Genomic DNA, 13,499 nt, shown 5'->3' with positions numbered 1-13,499 from the left:
GGAAGGCTCACACATACGGCCTATATCCCCCAAGTGCCTAGTGGACAAGAGGACGGTGGGAGGCGCCTTTAAATGTGTAGATTCGGAAGACCAATCGCAGCCCCCGCTGGTGTATGGTAAGGCAAAACCAAAACAGACTGTCACATCCCCAAGTACCTGGTTCAACTATCTAAAACTCTCCCCAAATGAATTAGCAACTCCGCCAAGTCCAAACCACCCCCTTAAGTCCCCAAGAGCTATGGATAATCATTCCCTTATGCAGCAGATGCCTATTGACAAACTTAATGGGAGTGTTTTTTTAGATGTAAAGGGGTCACTGGACACCATGGACCCAACAAATCTACACCATGGAGGGACAGAGAATTAAAGCTGCTGTCCTGGAACATTGCAGGATGGCGCGCTAAGAAAAACAATCAACAACTTGCAATGTTCCTTAAGCGATTCGATATCATCCTCCTGCAGGAGACCTGGTACAGCGACCCCATTCTGTTCAATGGGTATTCTTGTCACTCCCTATTTGCTACTCCATCTTTGAGGGGAGGTAGGCCTAGTGGAGGTTTAGCTAGCCTTATCTCCACAGAGCTTGAACATTCCTTAAAAGCCCTCCCAAACTGCAATTCACTCGCCACGGCAGTCCTACTCAAATTTAAGAGAGATGCACTGGTAGTGGTCAATGTCTATCTGCCCCCCTCCCAAAAAAAATCTATAGTGAAAGCTAACTGGGCAGACTTAGAGGCATTTCTAGAGTCCATAGAATCTTCCCACCCTTCTACACCGATTATAATCGGGGGGGGGGGGGATTTCAACGCCCGTATGGGAATTGATGACAACAATCTTTATAGCCAATATAATCAGATTCAGGACCCTGAAAGTCCAACCGAAGCAGGCGTTTCACGACTTTCTAAAGATAATAAATGCAACTTCTCAGGGCTATGTCTAGCCCAGGTCGCAAAAAGAAGGGAGCTGATGATAATAAACGGTAGTAAGGAAGAGGATCGCCCAGGGGAGTATACCCATTTTTCAAAGATGGGAGGAAGTGTGATGGACTATATTCTGATATCAAGATTCGCCTATAACTCTGTGTCAAAGTTTCAAGTGGGACATAACACCGAAAGTGACCACCTCCCACTAATTCTAGCGCTCAATGGCCCATCATTTAACAAACCCACGGCTAACCTTTACTACACCCCCATCATTAATCTGGGATCACTGGCCCCCAGAAGAATTAAATGGACCCCCATGCTCAATACAGAGCTAACTCATCTCATCCATTCGGAAGACGTGAAGACCATCTACACAGCTATTGTATCAGCTAATACCGGGGGAAAGGCCATGGACTCGTTCAACGAGTTATTAGCAAGACTAAAGACCTTTCTAACAACTTAATTCTGTTATAAAGCGGGCAAAGGATCAAGAGAGATGGTTTGATTTGGAGTGCAGACAAGCAAGGAAACGTCTGAGATCGACCTACCGGAACTACAGAAACACCGGAGCACCCTTGCTATTTATGGCTTACATCGATTTAAGACGAAACTATAAACAGCTATTAAAGGTAAAAAAACAAAAAGCTGAGAGATTGGCCAGGTGTAACTTAGTGAAGGCCTCGAATGAAAAAGATTCAACCTTCTTCTGGCGTACCATTAGGGGGCTCCTGGGCCAAGAGCGGATTGGTCCCACATGTACTGTAGAACCCCAGGAGTAGATGAAATTTTTCCAAACCCTCTTCTTCGACGACAAAGCTCAGAACAATGATCCAAGTGCCTACTCCGAGAACTTACCACATTGGCCTCCTGTCTCCATAGAGGAGGTGGGGAATCTAATTGCCCAACTGAAAAACAACAAGGCCCCGGGCATAGACCACATTCCAGCAGAGCTCATGAAGAACAACATCAGTTGGTGGGCTCCTATAATGGCGTCAATATTCACATACATCGATTCAACAGGCATAATCCCTGGCTGCTGGACAGAGGCTGTAATCATTCCAATCTATAAAAAGGGTCCTATGGCAGATCCAGCGAGCTATAGACCCATTAGCCTCCTTACTATCCCCAGCAAATTGTATGCCAAACACCTCCACATCAAACTAATTGACTGGATGGAAACGGAGAGGAGCAAGCCGGCTTCAGACAGGGCAGAACAACAATAGACCATTGTTTCGTATTAACACACCTCATTGACAAATACGCCAATAAAACACGTGGGATTCTATACACAGCATTTATTGACCTGAAGGCGGCCTTTGACTCGATCTCACGAGTCAAACTTTGGGCTAAACTCAATGTTACCAACATTGATAAAAGATTACTATTCTTGATAAAAAGCCTATATAAAGACTCCAAGTTATATGTAAGAACCTCAGTAAATGGGCAACTAATTGGCCCTGTACCAGCCACCAAAGGAGTCAAGCAGGGCTGTATTTTAGCCCCTGCCTTATTCAACTTATATATAAATGACATGGTCAAATACCTAACATCCCCGGAGTTTCATGCCCCCAAACTGGCCGAAAAACCAATTTCAGTACTCCTCTATGCGGACAACGCGGTTCTCTTATCACGAACTAAAGTAGGCCTCAAAAGGCTACTAAGAGAATTCTCAGCCTACTGCAGGAGAGATCAATTGGTGGTTAATCACCAAAAAACCAAAGTCATGGTCTTCGCTAGGAGACACAGACATCATAGATGGGAGATGGACAATCAGCCAATAGAACAGGTCAAAATTTTCAAATACCTAGGAGTAGTTTTCCCGTCAACAGGGGCCTGGGAGGCCCATCATAAATATGCTAGGGAAAAAGCATCTCAAAGCGCCAAAATACTGTCTCGCTTTTACTTTACGAAAGGGGGCAGACATATCCCAGCAGCTCTGGAGGTCTTTCAAGCAAAACCCTTGGCGCAATTACTCTACGGGGCCCAAATCTGGACGGGAAATCATTGCCGCACACTTGAAACGGTCCAGTCTAAATTCTTAAGACAGATTCTAGCCGTTCCACCATGCGCATCAAATGCGGCCCTACAGCTGGAGACTGGCCTCCTCTCCGTCGAAACCCGAACCTGGTTAAGAACATTTAACTATTGGCTTCGCTTAAATTTAAACCCATCCGGACTACTACCTCTAGTAGCACGAGATGCTCATAGAAGTCGGTGGTCCAAAGTAGTGCATCAAAAACTACTTATATGTGGCCTCCAAGCACAGCATCTCCTGAAAATGGGTCTCCCCAAGGCAAAAACTATTATTGATCAGCGCATGAAGGATATTGAGCAGCAAAATAATCTGGCCTATATTAAGAAATTTAGTGCTTGGTACGCTTATCTGCCCCCCTCCCACTTTGATTTTCGGGCACCTTATTTGTCTACTTTAACCATTCCAAAACTCAGACGGGCCTTTACACTGGTCAGACTAAATATGTTACCCTCAGCTGTTCTTGAAGGTAGATATCAAAAAATTTCATTCGAGAACCGGCTCTGCCCCTGTGGAGCTGGCTACGTAGAGACTGTGTCACACGTTCTCTTGTCTTGCTCCCTATATAAAGATCTCAGGGACGAGACCATCACGCCGCTCCTATCTGCTATCCCGGGCCACTCTTGTGAAGCCAAACTGTTCTCACTCCTAGCCGACCAGAACAGCTCGACAACAGAGAAGGTTGCCGAATTTATCAAGAGAGCAATGAGACTGAGAGCTGCTATCTGAATGACATTAGTGTCGTCACCCAGATTCCACTCCTAGGATCTTACTATTATTATCGTTATGTTTTGCTACTATTATTTTGTCATCCCCTAAAATGTATTTTATATAATTGACTTTTTAGTTTTATTCTTTGTGTATCGTATTGTTGTTTTATTGCTATGGCCGATGGCTGACGCAAATAAAGATTCATTCATTCATTCTTTTTGTTGTTGTATTGTTGTACTGGTTTTATGTATTTCTTTTTCTTTTTTATGTATTGTAGTGTTGTTTCCTTTTCCCCCCTTCTTTTTTGTAATCCTGAAACTTTTAATAAATATTATTTAAAAAATAATAATTTCAGATTAAAATAGCCTCTGCTGGCACTCAGAGCGTGGGGCAAGAAATTCCCACTGCAGACACTTCTCTGTTGGCTTTGCAGATGCAGCTGCTACCTGCCTGCCCGTCTGCAAGGAGACGGAGTGGGGTGTATGTGTGGAAAGAGCTCCAGCTTCCAAGGCTGCAGGAAGGTGGAGGACCAACTGGGGGAAGGGAAGGCGAGTCTCTCTGTGTGAGGCTGTAGAAACCCTTGAAGGAACCCGTGCCTGGTGCCCCCCTGTATTATGTCCCCCTAAGGCTGAGGGTGTCAGATAAGACACAGGCTTTGCTGTCAGTCTAGGATCACTCTGAGGAGAGTCTGGTGTCCTTCCTGCCTGCCTGGTTTGCAAAGTCAGCTTGTCGTGCGTGCTCTATAGCCGCTCTGCAGAATGTTAGAACTTTTCCAAAAAAGTTGGCTATTTCCTTTCTTAAAAAGTTCTTGGGAAAATTCACCGGGACTTCTATTTATTATGATTATAATTGTTATTATTATCATCCTCAAAAGGCAGTGTACAAAATGCAATGAACACAGCTGAAAAGCATTTAAAACAACATAGGAAAAAAAGTAAATATGTTTCCAAACAATGCTAAATAGACACTCATGGCAGCAACCTATTCATCCACCTGGGAAAACTTGTCGGAATGAAAACATCTTCAGTTGTTTCCAGAAATTGCCGGTAGCAGGTTCCTGTTGTATCTCTGCAGGAATGCTGTTCCACAGAACAGGGGAAGTCACACAGAAAGCCCTGCTCTGAATTACAGAAGATCTACCCAAATATCAGGAGTGAGTGGCAGATTTTATCCTGCCTGCATGATTGTCCTCACTGGCCCTGGTTAATAGGTGTTAGAAAGTATGATGGGCACTGACTCATTCTATACATAAAGCTTTCTTGGAAGAGGTTTTTAAAGCAATAAATACATCATGGTACAGATGTTGCTGCTGTTGGACCAACGAGATCGTGAGCTGCAGGCATCCAAGCCATGAAGGAAGCATTGTGGAACAACACTGTTTATTTCGCAGCATTTATGTCCTGCTTAATTGCAATAAAACCTCAAAGCAGTTGAGACAGGCAATAGAACCCGTCCTGTTTTCTTCTTTGCAGGTGCCAAACATTTCGCGCCACTAGGATCTAGGATCGTAGAATTGCAGATCTGGAAGGAAACCCAAGGGTCATCTAGATCAACCCCCTGAAATCAGGACCATGTGGGGCTTAAATGCAGAAAACGCGGGAGCTGCTGAGACTGGCACAGAGGCAACTACCGCCATAGGCGCCGACTCCATGGGGCTTGAGGGGGCCCGAGCCCCCTCAAAAATTCGTTTGGGGGGGCTCAGCCCCCCCAATAATCTCGGGCGGCGGTGGGCGCGTCCGCGGCTTTTATAGGGCGCCCGGCGCGCACCAGCTCAATAACGGGCACCGGTGCGGCGGGGGGCGCCGGGCCGGGGGAGGGGGGCGGCCGGCCTGTCTCCTTGGCAACCCCATTGAGCAGCGCCGGCTCCCCCGGGAGGGCCATCCCCCGGCGCCGCCGATCGCCAACACCGCCGACGCTGTGGCTGCCCGAGCCCGAGCCCGAGCCCTACCCGAAGCCCGAGCCCGAGCCGAAGCCCGAGCCCGAGCCCGTCAGTCAGTCAGGAAGGAAGGAAGGAAGGAGAAATGGGGAGGGAGACGAGGGAGGAAAATTGCGCGCAGGGTGAAGAAAGGAGAAGGGCGAACGAGACGAGCTTCCAACCCAAAAAAGGGCTGGAAGACTGGGAGGATGAAGGATCGGGAAAGAAAGCGACGCCTTCCCCGCCCGCGACGTCGCCCGCTTGTCATTGGCAGCGCAGCGGGCGCCCAGAGGGGCTGGGCACCGGCGCAGGGCCGCTCCGCGGCCGCGGAGGACAGCTGCGCAGCTAGCAAGGTGCGCCGCGTAGAGCGCGGCCCTTGTGTGGCCCGGTGGCCAGGCAAGCTCGGGCGGGGACCCCCATGCGAATCTAAGACGGGAGAAGAGGGCAGAGCAAAGGGGGTCCCTTCCCCAACCTCCGGCTCTGAGACTTCCCTGCGCCCCAGAAAAGCGAAAGGATTTTCTCTTCTTCTTTTTTTATAAATATTTTATTAAGTTTTCAAATACAAAGTTATAAACATACACTGAAGAAAAAAGTAAAAGAACAAGAAAAAGAAAAAAAGAAAAAGAAGAAAAGAAAACCAACCATTCAACACATTTTTTATATAACTAACTGGACTTCCTCGCATCTCCCTTACCCTGCATTCTTTATAATAAAGATATCAGCAAATTATTACCTTGTTTCATACCTTATTTTGTACTTTTCAAATACTATACCTCTAAATTTAACATACTTTTCATCAGTTACTTATATCTTAAATTAAACATAGTATTACCTTAGATTTTGACCTTTTCTTACTTAAAATATAATTTCCTGTTTCCCAAATCTAATTGCTGAAGCTATAGTTTCCGAATCGTGTAAATTTTTAACATTCATACAACTTATATTGTTTTTGTAAATAGTCCTTAAATTTTTTCCAGTCCTCTTCCGTTGTTTCTTCTCCCAAATCTCGGATTCTGCCAGTCATTTCAGCCAGTTCCATGTAGTCCATCAATTGCGTCTGCCACTCTTCCAGTGTGGGCAAATCTTGTGTCTTCCAATATTTTGCGATAAGTATTCTTGCTGCTGTAGTTGCATACATAAAGAAAGTTCTATCCTTCTTTAACACTTTCTGGCCAACAATGCCCAAGAGGAAGGCCTCTGGTTTCTTGGGAAAGGTATACTTAAATACCTTTTTTAACTCATTATAGATCATTTCCCAGAAGGCCTTCACTTTTGGACAAGTCCACCAGAGGTGAAAGAATGTCCCTTCAGCCTCCTTACATTTCCAACATTTATTATCAGACAGGTGATATATTTTTGCAAGCTTGACTGGGGTCATGTACCACCTATAAATCATTTTCATAATATTTTCCTTCAAGGCATTACATGCCGTGAATTTCATTCCGGTGGTCCATAACCTTTCCCAGTCCTCAAACATGATGTTATACCCAATATCCTGAGCCCATTTTATCATGGCTGATTTGACTGTCTCATCCTGAGTGATTTTCTCTTCAACCTGCCCTCCATCCTCTTGCAGAAAACTCTTTGCCTGCCCTGCCCGTATCTCGTTTTTGCTTTTTAATTCCACACACGCACCCTTCGGACTTCGTGGCAATCGGGTGCACGGGTGCGTTTCCTAAGAGAGTGAGGACCCCCGCCTCCTCCCCACCTGCTCCCTCGCCAGCCAGCCAGCCGCGCGCCCTAGCCGGAGAGCCCCGGCCGTCCCCGTCGCGCAATCGGCTGGATCTCCCTTCAGCAGGCCGAGCTCACAACTCGGCCCAGGGACCCCCAGCAGCGGATCTCCGGCTCAGCTGAAGAATCCGGCAACAAGCCCCCTCCTCCCCAATCGCTCCGCCGAAATACGCTCCAAAACCCCCCAGATAGGCCGGCGGGCGCCAAGTCTAGTGGCGCCCTGAGCGAGGGTCTCTCCCCAACACCGCCACCTCTAACTGCGTTCTCCCGGCTACCCGAGCGAACCAGCGGCAGGACCCCGGTATGGGCCCCCCCAATATTTTTTATAAGTCGGCGCCCCTGACTACCGCAGAGGTAAAGGATTAACCATCTCGGATGCTTCAAGTTTCACGAGTGAGCCTTTGGAACCTTCCCTTTTAAAGGCAGCTGCACTGCTGGCAATCAGGCTGCTTGGAGCTCCCTCTAGCGGGGAATGCGGCTCTGGCTCTGCGTTGCAATCTCGTCCTCGCTCGTACTTTCGCTTTCTTCTTTCCTTTTTTTAGTGCGACGACCGGGAGGGAGAGGGAATAAAAGCGAGAGAAAGAGAGAGAGTTGGACGGAGAAAAGCCTAAGAGACCAGCAAGCAAAGCCTCCGAAGAGAGGACTGAGCTTTACTGCAAAAAAACCGGACTGGCAGCAGGTAAGGAGGTGAGCATTTCTCCTGGGGCTCTGATGATTTCCGTGTTTTTTGTTTTTTTCTGAGCGTGTCTGCGTTAAAGGAGACTCTGAGCTCATTGCTAGGCGGGGCGGCAGAATCGTTTATTTTTACTCTTAATGATGTTGGAGAAGGCTGCCCTTCTTCCCCGCTGCAAAGGGAATAAATAACATGAAAAATCCAGGGAGCAAGCAGAGCTGGTGCTACTCTAAGAATTGTAAGTAACTGCTCTCAAATCAACGCGGGTCTCCCTTTCGAGCGGTGACGCGTGTTCATTCAACATCCCCCTCTGCAGCTGCTACGAGGCTGTCCTCCTTCTGGTGCACACCCCCCCCCCTTCCAGGCTGCTCTTCGCCCGCATACCCAACACACACCTGGAGCAGGGAGGGGGGGGGGAGAGAGGGAGACCTCATTCATTAACCCCTCCCCTCGTGTCCGGGCTCTTCCCTCACCTTGGGTGCCAGGATCAGAAGGAAAAGAGCTCCCATCCCATTCTCTCCCTCCCTGAAGGGAAGATGGTGGGGTGGGGGGAGAGAGAGAAAGGACCCAACTTCCGGCCAATCTGGACCTTCCAATCTGGACCCTGATCTGCACTCCCCCCCCCCCTTTCCTCTCCCAGCAACACCAACAAGAAATCTCAGCAGCCCCCCCCCAGGTGATTTCCGGTCAGGAGCGTGAGGAAAAGTCTCTCACCCCTAAAAAACCTCGGAGGGGGGGAGAGAGAGAAGGGGAAAGAAAATAAAGGTTTGCTGAGGGGTCAGGAGGTGAAGAATTTGTGTCTGGTCCTTCCACAGGTTGGGGAGAAGGAGGGGGGAGGCTGTCCCCAATCTGAGAAGAGAAACCATTTCGTTGAAAAGCTGAGACAGTGGTACCTTGGTTTGCAACCGCTTTGGATTACAACCGTTTTGGGTTACAACCATGTCAAACCCGGAAGTGCGTGTCCCCTTTTTTTAATCAAAACCAATTTTGGGGGTGAGAGGCCCCATTGGCGAAAGCGCGCCTTGGGTTAAAACCTGTTTTGATTTACAACTGGACCTCCGGAACGGATTATGTTTTTAAACCAAGGTACCACTGTAATGTACAGCTTGTGGGAGGGGGGAAGTGGGTGGAGAATTTAGACACATAAGGTGTGTCTGTTTATTAATTACTTAAATCAGTGGTTTTCAACCAGGGTGGCGTGGCACCCTGGGGTGCCTTGAATGGTGGTCAGGGGTGCCGTAGGCAACACTGGCCTCTGTCCCTCTTTCATTCACTCCCTCCTCTGATGCCCTCTGGTGTCTCTGCCTCCCAAAGGCTTGAAGAACTGTTTGTTGCTGCATCCCTGGCTACAAGCTCCCCAGGTGAAAGGTGCCTCTGGGGCTGGCCAGGGGGTGCTAGTTTCCAGGAGCTGAAGTGGGGCCTCAGAGGAAGCAAGCAAGCTGGTGAAGGAGCCCAGCCAGCCAGACCACCAGCCCTTGCTGTTGGGAATGGGCAGACAAGTCCCAGGCCCCCGTGGGGCAGTGTGAGGAGGCACCTCTATTGAGGGCAGGGAGGGCAACTCAGGGACCAGGGGTGGCATCAGCAGCTGCCCAGAGGACAACCAAGGAAAGGAGAGAGGAGGCTGGGGGAAGACTTAACAAGGAGGGGGGTTGTTTGAAAAAGGGTGAGAAGCTGCCAGCTCTGCAGGCAAGGGGTGACATAGCTGGGCTTCTGAGCCCCACAGGGGTGCTGCAGAAAGAAGGTACTTGGTCAAAGGAGCTGTGGACTCAAAAAGGTTGAAAACCTCTGACTTAAATGACAAGCAGGGGCAGAATTTACCTACAGTGTCTAAAGGTAGGATGCACTCTTAAAACATACTCAAATAAAACTGCCCCAACCCCTTCTTCTTTTTGACCAGACCTTCTTCTGCACCTTCAGACTGATAACTCTTTGTTGCATCTTTGTAAAAACATGTAAGGTTTAATCATCAATGTAATGGGCACAGTGACCCTCCACAACCTAAAAAAAAAATAAAAAAAATCAGGAAGTGCAGTTTCTTAAAATGCTGAGAATCCCCTTCCTCATGTTCCTCTCTGTATTCAGGGCTCTTGGGCTCTGCTCCTGTGTTATGGAATCAGAGGAGTGATAGGAGGCACCAGTTGGGGAACCCCCAGGGGAAGAATCTCAGAGCCAAGGGATTGGGGGTGGGATGGAGATGGAGATGAGTGGTCAGAGGGAGAAGAGAGAGCAGACTGGGAGGAGGAGGAAGAAGACTTTGGATTTGATATCCCACTTTATCACTACCTGAAGGAGTCTCAAAGCGGCTTACATTCTCCTTTCCCGTCCTCCCTCACAACAAACACTCTGTGAGGTGAGTGAGGCTGAGAGACTTCAGAGAAGTGTGACTAGCCCAAGGTCACCCAGCAGCTGCAAGTGAAGGAGTGGGGAATCGAACCTGGTTCACCAGATTACGAGTCCACTATGTCGGAAGCTGAAGAGGCAACAGGGTTTAGTGAGCAGGAAGAGTCTATGGCAGAGAGCAGTCCAGAATCAGAGGCAGAACTGGAGGGGGGTCAAGAGGCAGAGTAGAGACAGGGAATCTCCCCCTTGTGGTGTAACCAGTTCCACCCCCTGGTCTTCCAGAACATGAAGAAGAATGAAGAGGGTAGAGCAATGAGAGACAACACAAAGAAACCTCAGGTTGCTGGGGAAGAAGGAGCCTTTGAGAGCGGGGGATGTGGGGACCTACAGTCCTCGCAACAGCTTCATTGGGGCAAGAGATACTGGGAAGAGTTGCTGTGTTCACTTGGCCTGCGCTGTTTGGTTTTCTTTGAGTAAAGAGTTAACTTCACTGACAACGGGTGTTTTATTGCTCACCAACTCCAGCTCCTCGTGTCCCATAACCTTTAGGCACTTTATCCTTGCTCTCACTTCTGAATTATGGAATGTGATGGGATTCATAACTTCTACCTATAAAGCTTTGTTGCTTGGCAAATGATAATAATATTGGCGACGCTGGAAATTTTACGGTGGGCATGCCACTCTTTTTAAATGCTTCTAGTTAGGCTGGTCGCTTAACATTTTCCTGCTTCCTGCTTCCTTTCTATAGCACACTGAGATCCACAATGGTGGAAGACTTCGAGGTAGCCATTTCTCAGGGCCAATTGGCAGGCGCTATGTCACACGTGCTGGCAAAACCACTGCACTTTTTCAACAGCACTCCGCTCCACATTGCCGTAGTAGGAGAGCCCGGCTCCGGGAAGTCCTCCTTCATCAATGCCATGCTGGGTCTTCGTGCCAATGACCCGCGTGCCGCGGCGACTGGCATACAGATGACGACGGTGCAAGTCAAGGATTACCCACAGCCGACACTTCCGCAAGTGATCCTTTGGGACCACCCTGGAAGGGGAACGCCAACTTTTGGGGAGGACAAATTTGAGAAGGTCAGTTTGAATCACTTTGATTTCTTCGTCATCGTCGGCTCTCAGCGCTTCCGCTCCACCCATTCTGACCTGGTCCGTGAGATCCAAGATATGGGCAAGAACTTCTACTTTGTGCGCACCAAAGCAGACCTGGATCTGTCGGCCGCCAGGAGGCAAAAGCCATCTGACTACAATGAGAAGAAGGTCCTCTTGCACATCCAGGAGGACTGCAAAGAGTGCTTGGTAAGAGAAGGAGTGAGGGACTTCATCGTCTCCAACTGGGAAGCCGACTGCTTTGATTTCCCCCTCCTGCAGGAAACGCTGAAGAACGATCTCTTGCGGCTGAAGAGGCAAGCCTTTCTGCTCCGCTTCCCTAGAATCTGCCTGCCTATCTTAGAGAAAAAGAAAACCACTGTGGAGGCGAAGATTTGGACCAAAAGGCTTGTTTTGCTGGTCGCTCTTGGAAGCCCAGTTCCCTTCCTTCTCACCATATTTCTCCTTAGTAAGTTCCACTCCTGGTGCTTCCTAGACTTTGGCCTGGACAATCCATCCCTTGCAGCTCTGGCCCAGCGTGTTGGAAAGACAAGCACAGCCCTTAAAGCAGCAATGCAGTCCCTGGGAATGTTCTCTGCCATTTTATGGGTTCTGCCAGACTTGGTGGGACTCTCAGTGATGGCTTATGAATATCACCGCTGGGAGCATTTCCCCATCTTTGGCCTACTTCTGTCCGTTGGGATTTCGCTTCCTCGCACCTACTTCATGCTGCAGAAATGCATATCAGGTGCTGCTGATGACACCCAGAGGGTTCTGGCCAAAGCTCTTGAGGCAGAGGGGGGAAAGTCCATTTAGCAGTAAACAGATGCATTATGATGACTTGATATATAGTATCTGGTGAATTATACTTTGGGACAAATGGACTTGCTCCTATTCATAATTCTTTCAGTCCACTAATGAATTGCTCTGTATATGATGTCAGACTAGAAAAAACTAGTGACCTATGTGAACCTGCTTGCAGGGATGGTCTCAAGTTATAATTTATGGAGGCTGCAGCATTCACTTTCTCTCCTTCTCTCTCTCTCTCTCTCTCTCTCTATATATATATATATGCTGCATTTGCTTTTTTTCTTTAGGAACAAGAGTTAGCTCTGTATCACAAGTCCCATGCAACATCTATTTCAGAATGTTCTTTCCCTCATACACACTCAAACTGAAGGAGGGCATTCAGCTAGACAGGAGCCTCCACATTTGTGAAATAGAAAGTTGAGGTAATTTTAATCTGTTCTAGTATTTAAACTCTTGCATATCTTAAAGCACGACTGTAATTGTTTCCTGGTTTTATTGGTTTATCTCTTTGCAAACCGCTTTGAGGTTTTATTAGATTCAAGCGGGGTATAAGTTTTCATGAAATAAAATAATTGGTTAAATTAATCTCCTTGCCACTGCCACTGTTTGTGTTATAATCAATGCTGCTTTCACATGGTCACTCTAATTATTTTAGAAATGTCCAGGAAAATCCGGATGTACAGCAGCCCATGTTGGTAGTGTAGCTTTTTTTGGGGGGGGGGGGAGAAAAAACCATACACTTTTGTGTTTGGATTTTCTCCCTTTTGAAATATGGCCACCCTAACTAATCAGCTTTCAGTTTTCCATGAAAGTCTCCTAAATGAGAAATATTGTGAATTATCTAGACTCCCCCCTCCTGCTTTGGCTTTGGATTTGCCAAGCGGGCCTTCCTCTTAGCACTCCCTTGCATCACGAGTTTTGAGTGTCTTCAAAGCCCATGGCACCTTTGGTAAAGGCTGTTCTCCAACTGGAGCGCTCACAGGCCACTGTTTCCCAGTTGTCAGTGTTTATACTACATTTTTTAAGACTTGCCTTGAGACAACATGTCATCGACACAGAAATAATGCATGAGTGGGGGGTTTATGGTGGGCCATCCACATACCATTCTACTATATTAATAGTTTTGCAACACTTCCCCAATGTCACTCTGTTATTATTGACATCTGGAAGGTCACTCTTGCTCTGTAGTGTGACAAAAGTGGGCAACACACACACCCATCAACATTTGTGTTATTAAAAGTTGCAGGGCTTTAGCAGGAAACTATGGAGT

At 47.8% G+C, this 13,499-nt stretch overlaps 2 protein-coding genes across 3 annotated transcripts in view; both read left to right on the top strand.

Moving 5' to 3' along the window:
* Positions 1–13,499, top strand: part of LOC310712383 (interferon-inducible GTPase 5-like) — a 323,482-nt gene that overhangs the window by 26,554 nt on the left and 283,429 nt on the right. The window lies entirely within an intron of this gene.
* LOC310712387 (interferon-inducible GTPase 5-like) lies at positions 7,785–12,814 on the top strand (the record flags this gene model as incomplete). Its single annotated transcript, XM_083515393.1, has 2 exons — positions 7,785–7,999; positions 11,074–12,814. The coding sequence occupies 2 exons, from the start codon at positions 7,785–7,787 to the stop codon at positions 12,233–12,235; spliced, it is 1,377 nt and encodes a 458-aa protein (XP_083371519.1). The 3' UTR covers positions 12,236–12,814.

This window comes from Podarcis liolepis (assembly GCF_965112155.1).
Source record: "Podarcis liolepis genome assembly, chromosome: 7".
NCBI classification, from domain to species: domain Eukaryota; kingdom Metazoa; phylum Chordata; class Lepidosauria; order Squamata; family Lacertidae; genus Podarcis; species Podarcis liolepis.
Note: the sequence above shows the minus strand (reverse complement) of the source record. Positions and strands in the feature narration are given on the sequence as shown.